The sequence below is a fragment of the Salvia splendens genome, chromosome 5 (assembly GCF_004379255.2).
Source record: "Salvia splendens isolate huo1 chromosome 5, SspV2, whole genome shotgun sequence".
NCBI lineage: Eukaryota > Viridiplantae > Streptophyta > Magnoliopsida > Lamiales > Lamiaceae > Salvia > Salvia splendens.
Window position 1 is genome coordinate 5,327,493 of NC_056036.1, and position 16,012 is coordinate 5,343,504.

General features: G+C 37.9%; 3 protein-coding genes across 4 annotated transcripts; 2 read left to right on the plus strand and 1 right to left on the minus strand.

The window, feature by feature from the left end:
- The first annotated feature begins 4,207 nt into the window (after positions 1-4,207).
- LOC121804735 (zinc finger A20 and AN1 domain-containing stress-associated protein 5-like) lies at positions 4,208-5,258 on the plus strand. Its single transcript, XM_042204380.1, has one exon. It carries the CDS (start codon positions 4,422-4,424, stop codon positions 4,917-4,919), a length of 498 nt encoding a protein of 165 aa, XP_042060314.1. The 5' UTR covers positions 4,208-4,421; the 3' UTR covers positions 4,920-5,258.
- Positions 5,259-5,478: 220 nt separating this feature from the next.
- Positions 5,479-10,472, minus strand: LOC121804734 (ABC transporter B family member 11-like). 2 transcript variants are annotated; one of them, XM_042204379.1, is made up of 13 exons: positions 10,367-10,472; positions 9,926-10,132; positions 9,804-9,858; positions 9,546-9,721; positions 9,249-9,470; positions 8,944-9,182; positions 8,345-8,870; positions 7,987-8,260; positions 7,060-7,886; positions 6,707-6,973; positions 6,374-6,637; positions 5,987-6,280; positions 5,479-5,903 (listed from the first exon to the last, which is right to left on the minus strand). In XM_042204379.1, the coding sequence occupies exons 2-13, from the start codon at positions 10,121-10,123 to the stop codon at positions 5,550-5,552; spliced, it is 3,696 nt and encodes a 1,231-aa protein (XP_042060313.1). In that variant the 5' UTR covers positions 10,124-10,132; positions 10,367-10,472; the 3' UTR covers positions 5,479-5,549. The 2 variants fall into 2 exon arrangements, with proteins under 2 accessions (XP_042060313.1, XP_042060312.1); XM_042204378.1 differs by having other exon boundaries at positions 6,374-6,973.
- A 3,669-nt stretch (positions 10,473-14,141) lies between these two features.
- LOC121805987 (60S ribosomal protein L31) lies at positions 14,142-15,536 on the plus strand. The gene is made up of 2 exons (XM_042206048.1): positions 14,142-14,307; positions 15,084-15,536. Exons 1-2 carry the CDS (start codon positions 14,222-14,224, stop codon positions 15,361-15,363), a joined length of 366 nt encoding a protein of 121 aa, XP_042061982.1. The 5' UTR covers positions 14,142-14,221; the 3' UTR covers positions 15,364-15,536.
- Positions 15,537-16,012: the final 476 nt, after the last annotated feature.

Consider the following 16,012-nt stretch of genomic DNA (forward strand, 5'->3'; position numbering starts at 1 on the left):
CGGTTCCGGTTCCGCCATCGACCGAACCGGAACCGGCGGTTCCGAACCGGAACCGCCGGTTTGTGAATCGTGGGCAACACTAGAGTGACAATGCCTTTTTGCTTTGCCTATCATATTCAGTGAATTGTCTATTGTACCCCTTTTACGATGACGACGGAAATGACTTTATTAAATTTCTTTTTATTGCTATTTTTTTGGGAAAGAGCCCTCACCTTTTTTATGCTATCGCTTAATCTTTACTCTTGTACCAACTGAATGCGAATCATGGTGTAACTTGGTTTAAGATATTATCAATTTAATGCACCATGGTTCATTGTTTAAGATCATCTGCATCGCTGTCTCGATGCTGGCTCGGTCTCGTCTCGCACAATGGTTCTTGGTTTAAGAGCATCTGCATCGCTGTCTCGATGCGGCACTCCCGTCGCGTCCCTTGGCCCTCCGCTTCGAGGGAGCTGGCGAGCCAGCTCGCACGCACCAGCGCCACGTGGCGAGCTCTGGCGCGAGGCGTGACGCCCACTCGCTGGCCCGCGATTGGGTATCATCATGCTGACGCAATAAATAATTTTTTTAAATCAATTTTCCGAAATTTTTTTTTTAATTTTTAAACGGTAAAAACAAATTATTTTATTTTTCTTTTTTTTTCTATAAATACTCTCATTACCTCTTTCATTTTTACACACAAACACACTATCTCTCATCTTTTTTTATTCTCATCACTATCATATCATCTCTCTTTCCTCGGAAACTCTGGCGGCGAGGGCGGCTTCGACTTGAACACGTTTGTCAACTGGGGGGCATGTACAATGTTTTGGATGCTTCCGGTTCGTCGCCGGGCACCCAAGGCTCGTCGACGCCGACGTACCAAATATCATCTTTTCCAGTTGATGCATACTATCGTCCCTCCGCCCCGAAGTATGGGCAAACGCAGGGATTATCCCAGATTAGGGAGAATATTCCGGAGGAACACACTCCGAAAAACCTTTCGACCGGAGCTAGAAGAGAAGGAGACGGAGGAGGACGAGCCAGCAGAGGAGGAGGACGAGGCAGAGGAAGCTCCGCCAGTCTCGGATCCGGAAAAGAGGAGGAGGATGAGGACGACGAGCCAGCAGAGGACCTAGGCTGTCATCCATACAGCTCCGCGGAGACGATGGCTCTGTTCGACGCTTGGATCAACACGTCGTACGATCCCATTGTCGGGAATCAACAAACCCGCAAGTGTTTTTGGGATAAGGTCACCGACGTATACAATAAGCAAAAGCCGAAGGGGACCTTCCGCCGCAACCTGAAGATCCTTCGCAGTCATTTTGAGCGAACCGACAAAGATGTCAAACTATTTTGTGGGATCTACAAGCGTGAAGCGGAGAATTGCCAAAGTGGAACCGACATTCTGATAACGGCTTTGCGAGTCTTTAAATCCGACACCAACGACACCAAAAAAAGATCATGCCGATGTTTGGCATTCGGTCAAAGAGCTTGACAGGTAGGTTGGCGGTGTCCAGTCCAGCACGAGCTCGAACTCAAAACTCACGAAGCACACGGCGGGTGGTCAATACTTGTCTAGTGAGGGCGGGGAAGGCAACGCCTCACAAGAGGTTGAGTTCCCGACATCCGATGCAGGGGGCTCCTCTAGTACACGACGTCGGCCACAAGGGAACAAGGCGGCTAGAGCTCGCGCAGGGAGGGGCCGATGCGAATCAAGCCAGGCGGGCTCCCAAGGGCCGCCGACCTCCCTAATGTCCATGTACTTCACCGCCACGATGGCTGACACTTCCTGCATGACGCCTGACTAATATCAAGTCCATCTTGCCGGCATTGCGCATCTGGCAAGACAACTTGGTATTCCGCCTCAAACGGGTGCACCGCCACTGCCTTCGGGGGATTATTCGCCGGCGGAGTAGTTTTTATAATTTAAGTGTGCAATTTTTAATATCTAGTATTTTAAATTATGTCTTTTTATTTAGTTTTTAAAGATTTTAATTGTGTGTTTTCTTTATTATTTTAGGATTTTAAATTGTAATTTTCTTTTATTTAATGAAGTGTTTTTATTAATTGAATTTGTTGAAAATGAAAATAAAAAAATGAAATTGAATGAATAGTTAAGAGATGAGATGGTTAAGAGACGAAGGTTGCAGGTGCTGTCTCTTAGTTAAGAGATGGGGTAAAAAGTGCAGTGGGACCCATGAATAGTGAAGGGATGAGACGGTATTGAGACAGAGATGTGGATGGCCTAAGATATTTTTCTTTCCTAAATTACTCTTTTCACTTAGTACTCCTCTCGTCCCTGAAAATTTGTCACTTATTTTTATTTTCGTTCGTCCCTAAAAATTTGTCACTTTTTACTTTTACCATTTTTGGTAGTAGACAACATATTCCATTAACTCATTTCCACCCATATTTTATTATAAAACTAATATATAAAAGTGAGACTCACATGTCACTAACTTTTTCAACCCACTTTATGTTACATTTCTTAAAATCTGTGTCGGGTCAAATAGTGACAAATTATGGGGGACGGAGGAAGTATTTCATAAAAATAATTTAAAATTTCTAACACAAAAAAATCTATATTATCATCGCATCAAGATTACTATTTCATACTCTCTCCGTCCAAGAATATGCACTCTTTCCTTTTTAGTCCGTCCCATAAGAATATGCACTTTCTAATTTTGGAAAGCCTTTTATCTGCAATGAGGTGGGACCCATTCTCTACTAACAATACTTTAATTATTTTTGCTCTCTACCTCTCTCTTACTTTACTAATTTTACATTAAAACTTGTATTATACCCAAAGTGCATATTCTTTGCGGACGGAGGAAGCAGTAATTATTTATATCACTTCCGCCTCTTTGACAAAACTAAACCTAAACCAACTCAATTTTAGTTTATTTTATTCAATGTTTTAAAAATCGGACCGGTGAGTGAACCGGTGAAGCCACTGGTTCATGGTTCAACCGGTCCAACTGATTTAACTACCGGTCCAACCGTTATACTGTTATAAATGTATATATATAATTAAATAATATACAAAATATATTCAATTTAGTGAACGATAAAAATATGTATAATATTAATAGTATATGCCAAAAACATTACACCTCTACCTATAAAGGTTTAGTGAAGGATAGATTTTTTTTAATTTTTATCAATAAATATGATTAAATATAAAAATTAGGAGCATAAGTTATTGTAAATAAAAAAATTAATGTATTATGTATATAAATAAGTTCATATTATTTTAAAAAGGTAATGTGGCAAAATAATATTATACATAAAGATATATAAATAAACATGTACTAAAAAAATATATTTAGTAAATACTAGTAAGAAATTATAATTAATAATATAGTAAACTTAAAGTATAAGTAATCACATATTCATAATATACAACTAATAATAAAACTAGCAGTAATAATCGATACATAATTAAAGTAGATGATAATTAAATATCATAATTAGTACTAATTACTTTGTTATTAAACACGCATTATTAGTATACTAATGTTTCATGTATAAGTATACTAATGTTTCGTAATGTTTAAAGAAGTCATTGTGGTGTAGTGGTAGAATTGTTGGTGATTATGCCTAGAGGTCTTGAGTTCGACCCCTATCATGCCTAAAATTTTAAAAATAAAATTTGTAAATGCATTCAAACAGGTTTCCTGTTCCCGGTCCGACCGGCCGGTTCTGGCGGTTCACGCTGGTTTAATGTACTAACTGGTTTATAGTATGAACGGGACTGGACTGCGTACCGGTTCGCGGTCAAATCGGCCGGTCCGGTCCGATTTTTAAAACATTGATTTTATTTATAATTTTTTAAAAACAAATCCAAGCCAATCATAATAGGTTATGATCCAATAATCAAATTAGTACTCACTCTGTCCCATATGATAGGTTATGGATTATCTCAAGATAGTTGAGTTTTCGCTTTTGACAAAAATATATTTTCTCTCCTACTTACTCTATTTTCATCTCTCTTATTTTATTTTATCCACTTTAAATCTTTATTTTATTAATTTCTTAAATTTTGTTGCAAAAAATAAATACTGATCAATTATTTTAGGACTGAGGAAGTACTAGTAGTACTTTTTTGAGCTGTCCAGCCGAAACCGTGACTGAAAAGGATAGGTTAAATATTGAAACAAGTGGGATTATATAAAAACTCGTAATAAAGTAAGATAAGTAATTAATTTTCCAGCACAAAATAACTAAAAAATGACGAGGGCATTATCGTCCATAACTCCTCACCACGACCCCTTCAAATCCCACCTCCTCCCTTCCCAAAGCCAGCCCGCAACTCTCTCCACCTCCATCTCTCCGGTCTCCATACGCCCCTGTCTCTCTCTCTTGAGATCAATCCGCCAACGATTCTGTCCAGATTCATTTGTTCTTTGTTTTTCAGATTTTAATTTTTTGTGTCAAAAATGGCGCAGAGGATGGAGAAGGAGGAGACGGAGTTCAAGGTCGTACCTGAGACCATGTCGCTGTGCGTCAAGTGCGGCGTGGCCGGAAACTCCGCCGCTGCTAATAATCTCTGTCAGAAGTGTTTCAACGCAACCGCAGCGGCATCAACCTCCGTCGGTGCCGTGGCGAAGCCGTTTAATCACGTTTTGTTGGAGAAATCCTTCAGATCTAGCTCGTTTCTGCCGGAGAGGAGGCTCGCTTCTGCTGCGACGAGCCGAGATCTGAAGAGAGAGGCCTCCGTAGCTGCGGTTTCGATGAAGAGAGAAGTTAATCGGTGCTCCGGTTGTCGGAAGAAGGTAGGTCTGACCGGGTTCCGATGCCGGTGCGGAGACCTTCTCTGCCCCGATCATCGATACCCCGATCGGCACGACTGCAGCTATGATTACAAATCGGCCGGCCGGGAAGCGATCGCGAGGGAGAATCCGGTGGTCAAAGCCGCGAAAATCGTCAAAATCTGATGTTTGAAGCAAAGGGAAAGGGAAATACCAATCAAATCAATTTCGCCATATGCTTAGCATATGAAGATCGATGCTCCGGCTATGTTGTAGCTCTTACGGTGAAGGAATTGCCGGAAGAATTAGGGCGAAACGATGGGAAATTCAACTTTTACTTTTCGTTTTTTATTTAAAAAATAGAAACGGAAATTACTGTGAAATCATTATATGCGCCGTGCGTTGCCGCGTGCTGATTAATTTCTAAATTTGTTTGTATGCAGATGTATTCCTTGTTTCAGTGGAAAGATTGCAATCACTGAAACATTGCAATCAAGTTATTTTACTGGAAAAGTTTTATTGAAATATGTCAGTGTATCTGAATTAAGTGGGGCCCGTTAATAATTCGTGCAAGTTGGATGTCACTTGGAAAGCGGGGCGGGGCGGGGCCCATTAATTGACAAAACCACGAATCGGAATCTAACACCGTTTGATTCAGTTTTTGGTTACCCGCCCCGCCGGCCGTCAGGAACCAAAATAGCAAAAAAACATTAAAAAGGTGGAAAATACTGTTGCAAGGATTCAACCGCATGTTAATGCGCAAGTGAACAATTCACAGACGTAGGAAAAGAATTTCTTACACCCAAGAAAATGATTTTAAGGCAATGCAGCATGGTGAAGTTTTACAAGAGAGGAGTAATAGCCATCTTTGATATTGATCAAGCTTTGGTGATTTCCTTTCTCCACAATGCATCCATTCTTGAACACCGCAATGGAGTCTGCTCCCCTGATTGTAGATAGCCTATGTGCTACTACAATTGTGCTTCTGTTCACCATCACTCTATCTAGAGCCTCTTGAACTATCTTCTCCGACTCCGCATCCAATGCGCTCGTTGCCTCGTCTAGTAGAAGTATCTTTGGCTTCTTGATTATCGCTCTTGCAATTGCCACGCGCTGCTTCTGCCCGCCCGATAGGTGAACCCCTCTCTCTCCTACTACCGTATCATATCCCTGTAATTTTTTTTGCAACACGTTCAAGCACTAATAATGTCTACTAAAACAAGAAAAAATTATAGTTTTTCAAGAATACTGACCTGGTTCAGCCCACTGATAAATTCATGTGCATTGGCTGATTTTGCTGCAGCTATGATCTCAGCCTCGGTCGGGGACTCTCCTTTGCCATAAGCGATGTTTGCTCGGATTGTGTCGTTGAACAAGACCGGCTCTTGGTTCACCAGCCCCATCTGCTGCCTTAGCCATTTCAGCTGGAGCTTATGTATTTCAATCCCATCAAGTGTGATGTGACCAGAGTCATATTCATAAAATCTTTGGAGTAATGAGATCACAGTTGATTTACCACTTCCACTCTCCCCAACTAGACCAACCATCTGAACTCATTAACATATTACTACAAGTTACCATATTTGAAACCAAAACAACAAAGTTTCTATGTTTAAGTTGAATTGTGGTAAAGCAACAACCTTGCGACTGCTGACCGTCAAAGAAAGATCCTTTAAAATCTGAATGTCTGGCCTACTTGGATAGCTGAAGTAAACATGTCTGAATTCAATTTCCCCGTCAATATTTTCGAGAGTGATCCCTGACTCGTGTCTAGGATCAAGCTTGGATTTGCCATCAAGAATGGCAAATATGGAGGCGGCTGCCGCCTTTGCTTTGCCTGAATCTGGAGCCATGGCACTCCAAGTGGATATTGCTGTGGCCACCATTGATAGAACGAAGAAAACCTGCGTGTTTGCAAGAACTGCATTATGCAAATGAGCGCAATGTGATGAGACAGAGCCATGTAAACGTACACAAAATACATTAGCAGTGGTAGTTTTCCCATCCTCAACGAGCCGACCACCTGCATAGAAGCTGGCAGCATAAACCAAATATAGAAAGCACATAGATGCACCAAATCCAATTCCACCAATCAATCCTGGTTTTGTCCCACTTGAAGCTGGCCCTTCACATTTCTCCTTGTAAATCTCCATGATCTTTTCTTGAGCACAAAACGAAGCTACCGTTCTCATATTACCAACAGCATCGTTCGCTACTTGACTCGCTCTCTCATTCATCAACTACAGTAGAAGGATATAAAAACCTCTATAAGCAAAGAATCTATAATCTAATTAAAATTGAAGTTTGAAATTCTTGATTTGGCTACCTTTGCTTCCTTGATGAAGCCTTTGGCAGACTTCATCTGTACATAGGTGTTGAGTCCTAAGAGAGGCATCATTGCACCAACTATAAGTGCCAGCTGCCAACATGCTTCAAAAGCTATAGCGAACCCAACTAGAAGTGAGGCGATTTCTTGCACAATCTGTGCCAATGCATCTCCAACGAGAGCACGGATCATAGCTGCATCAGTCGAGAGCCTTGCACTGATCACGCCGCTGGAGTTCTTAGCCATATCAAACCATTCTATCTCCATGCTAACCAACTTCTCGAAGCACATTTCTCTGATTCGCTTAATCAGTTTATTCCCAGCCACACCAAACAAGTATGACCTTAATGAATATGCAACCAGTGCTACTATTCCAAGAATGAGAAACATCAAAGCCCAGAATTCTGAATCCTTCCTCATTTTATCAGGCAACTCAAAAAATGTCTTGATCATGATAGAGGTTAGTAAGCCAAAAACGGGCAGTATTGCCCCAGTTATGACAGCAACTACAGCTCCTGCTATTAGCACTAGTGCCTCTGGCTTGTTGAGATGAGCAAGGCGATAAAGTGAGACTTCCGGATGGTATTCTGATGTATCAGTAGAGAAGGAAGACTTAACATCTAATGCTGTTTTCGAGGAACTAATTGACAATGAACCAGGGCTGCTGCTTGCCATTCCCAATGATCGTGAACTCTCTAAGCCAAATCTTGTGGCACATGTTATGTATCTGTCATCAATGTTTTGCTCCAATTTGTTGTTTACTTCTTGAGAGCATATCAGATTCGAATACATCCCCTGAGGATCCTTGAGTAGTTCGGCATGTGTACCTGAAAGTTGAAATCATTAACAACTGATTAAAAGATACCAGCAATTTTCACAAAGATTTGAAATAAAACCAACAAGAATGAATCACGAAGGTGTGTTTACCTTTCTCAACCAGTTTCCCTTGGTGAAGAACAACAATTAAATTAGCATTTCTAATAGTGCTCAAGCGATGTGCAACAATGACAGTCGTTCGATTCATCTTGATCTTTTCCAACGCCTCTTGTACGACTCTCTCAGAGTCTCCATCTAGCGCGCTTGTTGCCTCATCTAGAAGTAGAATTCTGGGATCCTTTATGATTGCTCTAGCTATTGCAACTCTTTGTTTCTGACCACCAGAAAGCTGCACGCCACGCTCCCCGACCACGGTATCCATCCCCTAGAAAAAGGGAAGAAAATGTAAGGAAATTACAGTTCTACATATACTGTGATGATGATCATGGAACACTAAATTGAAAAATGCCTGAGGAAGCATATCAATGAAATCTTTTGCGTTTGCCAAATCTGCTGCTGCTCTAATCTGGTCTGAAGTCGCCTCGTCTTTGCCATACGCGATATTTTCCTTGATGCTGGCATTGAAAAGTAGTGGCTCCTGGCTAACTAGGCCTATCTTTGATCTAATCCACTTGAGCTTGAATTCTCGTAGATCAGTTCCATCAATCAATACCTCACCCAAAACTGGATCATAAAACCGCTCTATTAGACTAATAATAGTAGACTTCCCGCTTCCACTCTGCCCGACCAAAGCTACAGTTGTTCCATTGGGAATAAACAGAGAAAATGAATCAAATATTAGCTCTTTTGGTCTTGTTGGATAGCTGAAAGTGACACACTTCAACTCTATGTCTCCACGAATGTCGTTCAATATTTTTCCTCTCGTGTCATATGCATCAATGCTCAGTGTCCTATTTATCGTCTCAAACATACTTAAAGCTGCTGCTTTGCCTGCTGCAAATGCAGCTAGTGGACGCGACACATGGCCCAGAGAACTGCAAAAAGAAAATTTCTGGAGCTGTCAAGACAAAAGTTGGATTATCGACTAGAACTCGAGAAGAAACTTACGAAGATCCCATTATCATTGCAAGGAGCACTGTATACACTTCCCCTCCAGTATAACCATTATGTATGATCATTTTGGCACCAAACCAAACAGCCATAGCATAAGTGCAGAACATGGTAAACATATGGAATCCGAATTCTGATCCGCCACTCAAGACTGCAAACATGTCGAATTTGTAGGAGCTAGCAAGAAACTTCTTGTAGCTAGCAACAGCTTGTTTCTCACCATTGAATGATGCAACCTAAACACAGTTCAAAACCATTATATATCGATGGTGTTTCGTACCAAAACTATTATATTCACTCACAGTTCTGATACAGCCAAATGTTTGATGCACTACGTTGGCAGCATCATTGCGCGCTTTCTGAGCCAGAGAATTAATCTTGAAACCGAGAGAGTAGATGACGACAGAGGACATGACTGTCAAAGGAAGTACTGAAAACATGACTAGTGCAAGGAGCCACCCTTTTGCAAAGGCAACCACAAAGCCTCCGAGTAACGTCGTTACAACTTGGACAAACTTCCCCGCCTATGCTTACACGATCAATGAGACACAATCATAAACATCATTAAGAAACGGAAAGAGGAATGAATACACTCTCACCTTCTCTCCAATGGCATCGTGAATAAGATTAGTGTCACTAGACATCTTTTCAATTATTTCTCCGGTGCTTACTTTCTCATCAAAGTAAGCAATATCTTGTCGCAGTATAGCCTGCAAATATAGCCTCCTAATTCGAGCAGACTGCCTCTCCCCAGTGATCGTCCAACACGACACTTCTGTAAAAATCAAGTGTTGATTTGCAGTACAAAAGCAAAAATATATAAATCGATTATATGACACGAGCTTTCAATTACTTACGAAGAAAAGAAGCAAGTCCACACCCGAGAGCCAAGTACACAAATTCAAGTGAAACCTGTGGTTTGATCCAATGTGATGAGAAGCAAAATTAAAATGTGAGGAAGTGGTGAGGTGGAACATACCTCGGACACCATTGGTACGGTGTTCTTCGTTTGAGATTGCTCGAAAGCATTCACTAAGCTTCCGAAAATCAGAGCCATCAGAGGCACTGACAGTCCATGACCAATGGCACCAACTGTGCCTACCAACATCAGAACTTTGTCTGTAGAATCGGCAACAGAGAATATCGATGAAGACGGAGCACTCTCCATATTTGCCATCCTAATCAACTGCCAACCACCATTATAACCTTAGTACTCCATCACACTGCAGCTATTAGTTACACTAAGAGTTGAGATATTGCAATCGGTTCAACATGTAACAATTTAATAGTACTATAAATCAAGCAAAACATAGTTATGATATTTCCACTTAATAAAGTAGGGATCATATAAATGACTAAAACAATAAAGATGCGCAGCTCAAATATCAGAACAAGAGAAAAAGGAAGTAAAATTTCTTACAAATTTTACAATTCAAGGTTAGCATTAAGCAATGGCTCCTTGCATTGCATTTATATACTTGATTTCAACGATTTTGCTTTTCACACGGATTTAGCATGTGATTGTGTATATAATACTATTAGTAGTACTATATATTATTGGGAGGAGCAATTATTGATTAAGTAAGATGATTTCAATATCTTTTGACTGCACAAATCAAATACTTTAATTTGTTTAGATATAGGTGGAGTCGAGGTGTTGCTAAGACGACATGTATCCCATTAATTTCCTACCACGTCGTTACATTACATCCTTCCTAGTTTGACTACTTGAATCGAGTGCATGTGTTTAAAGAGTTTTTCAATTTACAATTCAGATTATTTTGTTGTAATTTATTTATATACTTATAAAACTAATAATTAATCAGCAGTTAATTAGTAACATGATCAATCGCGTGATATTGTCTTTTCAAAAGCTTTGACTAAAATGATTTGTAGTATCTCAAAGACAACGTACGTACGTATCTACAATCCAGCCTGCATTTCTGTACTTGTTTTCAACTATGTTGTTTTCATTCATATTTTTGCATGTGATTGCGTATATAATATTATTGCGATGAGCAATAATTATAAGAACTACTATTATGATATTTCAATATCGTTGACTAGAGATCAGGCGTCAGAGTTAGTGGAGTCCGAGGTAGAGATAAAAGATGATATATATTTCAGATAGACATAACATTATTATGAATAGGTTTAAAACTAGGAAAACACATGCAATGGTTTGGTTTGAATTATTACAACTAACATTTACAGAAGTTAATACTATATGGACAATACAGATTTTAATAAAATGGTTGACACTATATCTATATGCATTAATAGGTGATGTATGATATGGAGTATATAATTAATCAAAAGTAGTGATCACATGCATATAAGTTTATTAATTAGATCATTCTGGCGAGCCAATTAAAATTACTCGTGACTTAGTTGAAAAGGATGAAAATTGACTCTCAATTTTACTATGTTTGTGTACCAATTCATATTTTTAAGGATAATAGCCATTTAAATTACATTGGTCAAATTATGGTCTGTCCTATGAACTTTGAAATTGAAATATTAAACCACGAAGTTTCATTGTTTTTCTCAATTGTCCCATCCATGCACAAATTGGCGCCTTTTTGTGATGTTAAGAACAACAATATTTCAATATAATATAAGAAGAGAAATGAGAAAATAAAGTAATATAAAAGAAAAATTACTTATATTAATGAAACATGTCGTTTTGAATATCGCTAAAAGATGACATTTTGTGCATGGATGAGACAATTGAAAAAAATTAAAACTTTGTGATTTAGTAGTCCAATTTCAAAGCTTATGGGACATACTGAAATTTGATCAAACTTTATAATTTAAATTGCTATTTGTCCTCTATTTTATTTTATCTATTTTTACTAACAGGTGTAGATTCTGCGGCAACATTTCCAAATCAAGAAAATGTCTAGCTCTTTTTTAATTTACCGTAGTTATATTTTATGTGGATATATGGGGTGGTTTGATTTTTGGTTACTACGTGGACAAATTATTTGAAGTTCTGTTTTTGTAATTATTAACTGGAAATTAATGATATGATATATCTCAAAAATTGAAAATGAAAAGGGAGCCAACTGATTGAGAATGGGTATAGTAAGTTTTTTCAGCTAAAAACAGACAACTTTGCAATCAAATCTTAATCATAATATCGAGTGCCATATAAAGATCGTATTTTTACACGTCAGATACGCAATTAATGCCACACACCGTTAAAATAATTTTTAAAATTAAAAACTAAATATATAAATAAGTGAAAAAATATGTAAAAAAGAATATATGATTCTTGCGTAGATCGAAATTTGGGAAATAAAATAAACAAATTTATCCTAGTATAAAAGTAGCTTTAGTCTAAAGATAAAACTGATAAAAAAAAGAGAATATAAAGCAAAGGGAGTAAGGGAGGATAAATTTCCATAATTTATTAGCTTTAGACCTATTTTATTTCGTTCGACCAGGAATAGGGAAATTTTGGTATGCACCTTTTTATAGCACTCCCTCCGTAAATATGGGCCATCTCTTATTAGGTCGTCTTATAATAAGCGAGATATTTTTTTCCATGCAAAAAAATAACACTTTATCTCTCTCTTATTTTTTCTTCTATTTACTTTTTTTCTTTACTTTTTTCTCACTCTTATTTTATTCTCTCTTCATTTAACCACTATACATCACCACCTAAAAACTTGTGCCCAAAAGAAATGTGTCACATGTAATGAGACGTGCCCAAAAGAAATGTGTCACATGTAATGAGACGAACAGAGTATTGTAATGGTCCAATTAATTAGAAAGTTTGTGTGATAATTAATCATATTTCATTTGTTCTATAAAAATATGTGCATTTGAAATGACACGAGAATTAATGAACAATTGGTAAAGTAAGAGAGATAAGGAAAAAAATAGTTAAAGTAGTGTTATTGGATACTGGATAGTGAGACCCACATTATTATTAGTGTTTAATGATTTGTAATTATGGATCATAATAGTATAAGCTTGTAAATAAATTGATGTATATAGATAATGAGTTGAGGACAATTTTTCATAAATAGAAATACGCATATTTTTATGGAACAAATTGAAATAGTAAGTGTATATATTTTTATGCAACGAATGGAGTAAGTATAGAAATACTGTGGAAATGCGGCAATGACCAAAAAAATATGAAAAAAAAACTATAAATCACAATTTTTTAAATATTATATAAATAATATTAGAGTAATATTATAACACATATATATGTAGGTCGGGGATTATACGATTATGAGGTATCTGGCTATTTGCTCGGCATCGCAAAAATTGAAGATGACACATGTGTGTTTTGCAAAGATAGGATAGGAGTATTAGTGTGTTAAGTAGATGGCGAGGGTGAATAAAGTAGGAGAGACGGAGAGATAATAAAGTAAAAACGAGTGTTACTAAAAATGATTCAATTATCTTAGAACTTTCCAAAATAGAATAATGACTCAATTAACAAGGAACAGATGAAATAATATAGAGATAGAAGAAACATTTATTTTCATGCCAGAGTCATTGGACTCCAAAATAGAATAATGACTCAATTAACAAGGAACAAATGTAATAATATAGAGATAGAAGAAACATTTATTTTCATGCCAGAGTCATTGGACTCCAAAATAGAATAATGACTCAATTAACAAGGAACAAATGAAATAATATAGAGATAGAAGAAACATTTATTTTCATGCCAGAGTCATTGGACTAGAGGTTGGTGTCCTAATTCTCATTGTTATAGGGATTAGTGATTGAGAACTTGAGCAATACTAGAAATTGAACGAGATTAGAGACATCAAAAGAGACGGGAAAAACTATGAGACCATGATCCCGGTATGTTGATTGCCAACTAGGTTTGTATAGTGGTTGTGATTCACGTTGTGTTAGGATCTATTTGGCTTTTTGTTGGTTGTCACTTAAACTTAACCTTTATATGTTTTACTAAAAACAAATTGCTTATCTATTTGACATTGTTTGAGCCTCCTTCTTATTAAAAAATAAATTGCCAAAATAAAAACTAAAAACATCAATTTGATTAATGAAATTATCAATTTATATAGGTGATTCAAGCTAGGCCCATTGAAGATGTTAATATTGGGCCTATTAATCCAGTAGGTTATATTTACAAGTAGAAGTGGGCTTCTTTATACTCCTATTTGGGTATTCTGTGTTCTATATAAACCGTGTTCAATAAAATTAGGGTTTCTCCACCAGCCTAAGCTCCAGGGAAGCAAAAGCAGTGCGGTTTACAGCAGCAGCAGCAGCCAAATCCAAAATGGTGGAGAAGGGTAGCAAGGTGAGGAAGGAGGAGGTCGTCTCCAGGGAGTATACCATCAACCTCCACAAGCGCCTCCACGGATGGTACTCTCTCTCTCTCTCATATGCTATAAACTTTAATTTGATATTGATTTTGTAAGATTACTGGATTAAACTGTTGCTTTCGGAATCTCTCTATTCGATGTGTATTTCGATTGCGGGGCTTCGGGCTGTGAACTGATCTGTCCGAAGATTTGAGATTTTTTGGAGTTTATGTGTCTCTGTAATCCCTTTTATTCGTTTTTGGATCTGGTTCATTGTTTTATCCCTAAAAGTATTCGTAGAATATTTTAATTCTAGCATCAAGTCCTGCTATGTGAAACTGTAATATAGAAGCTTGAGTTGTTAATGCCTCGCATAAAATTGAAAGATTCACACATAACAAATAACATCCGGATTTCAAGCATATTTATCTTTATTGTTCTTTTACCAGTGTGGTGTAACAGTTGGATTAACCTTAACATAATACTAGCATAAGTAATTAGCTTGCATCAATCTGCAATTTCGATGTAATTTTAAAATTATACTGATTCTTGTATATACAGGAAGATACTTGTATCGCTATTGCCCCTCTCTGAAAACATGGCTGTGAACTTTTGTTGCCTTGCTTTTTCTTTGAAATCTCAGTAGTCATTAGAAATTACTGTGTTCACTTGATTTGATTGTATGCATATTTGTTTGCTTGTAATTTGGTTTGAATATACTCCATGTTTTTACAGTGTTTTCAGAGTTTGCCATTTGCGATATTGTACTTGTGTTCTTAATCGTCTGCCCTATTGTTTGCCAACACTATGATTGACTTGGTTATGTATTCGATGCAGCACCTTCAAGAAGAAGGCTCCAAATGCTATTAAGGAAATCAGAAAGTTTGCCCAGAAAGCCATGGGAACTACAGATGTGAGAGTTGATGTCAAGTTGAACAAGCATATCTGGAGCCGTGGCATCCGCAGTGTTCCGAGAAGGATTCGTGTCCGAATTGCAAGAAAGAGGAACGATGACGAGGATGCCAAGGAGGAACTCTACTCTTTGGTGACTGTTGCCGAAATTCCAGAAGGGGGCTTGAAGGGATTGGGCACCTCAGTCATTGAGGAGGAAGAGTAACTTTTTTTTTTATGTTATAGGCACTTGCTATGTTTCAATTTTGCCTTACTCTAGATCTTTATGTTTGACTCTTAATCAATTCAACCTGTTTTGTGCTACATTTGTACGACATTTGGAATGTTTTGTGCTACATTTCTGCGACATTTGGAATTCATTCGCTGTGTTTTTTGTTAGTGTTGGCTACATTTGTGCGACATTTGATGAACTTCTTAAGAAACATAAGAAGATCCCATTGAAACATTACATTGTGCACTTCCCCTGCACACTGCCAATTGCCTTGTGTTTAGAATATTCAACATTATGATGACTCAAACTTTCAGTCTATTAATTAGAATAATTAGGCAAGTGTTCTAAAGAAACCTAATCTTTCTTCGTTCCATCTTCTGGAACCTGTATCCATACAGTACTGATCCCACCACCGGAGCGAGCTTAAAGTCGATAATGTGGTGTTTCCCACACCACTAACGCAGCAAGCTTAATAATGTCGATGAAAGTGATGTTTTCTACTCTACTAACTCGCTGCACTAGATTAATACAGCAATCACAACACAGGAAAATGACGGTGGTGACTTATCCTTCTCCGGCAAAACATCAGAAATTTAAAAATTGAAGTCACAGTACCGGGAAATGACGGCGGGAACATATCCTT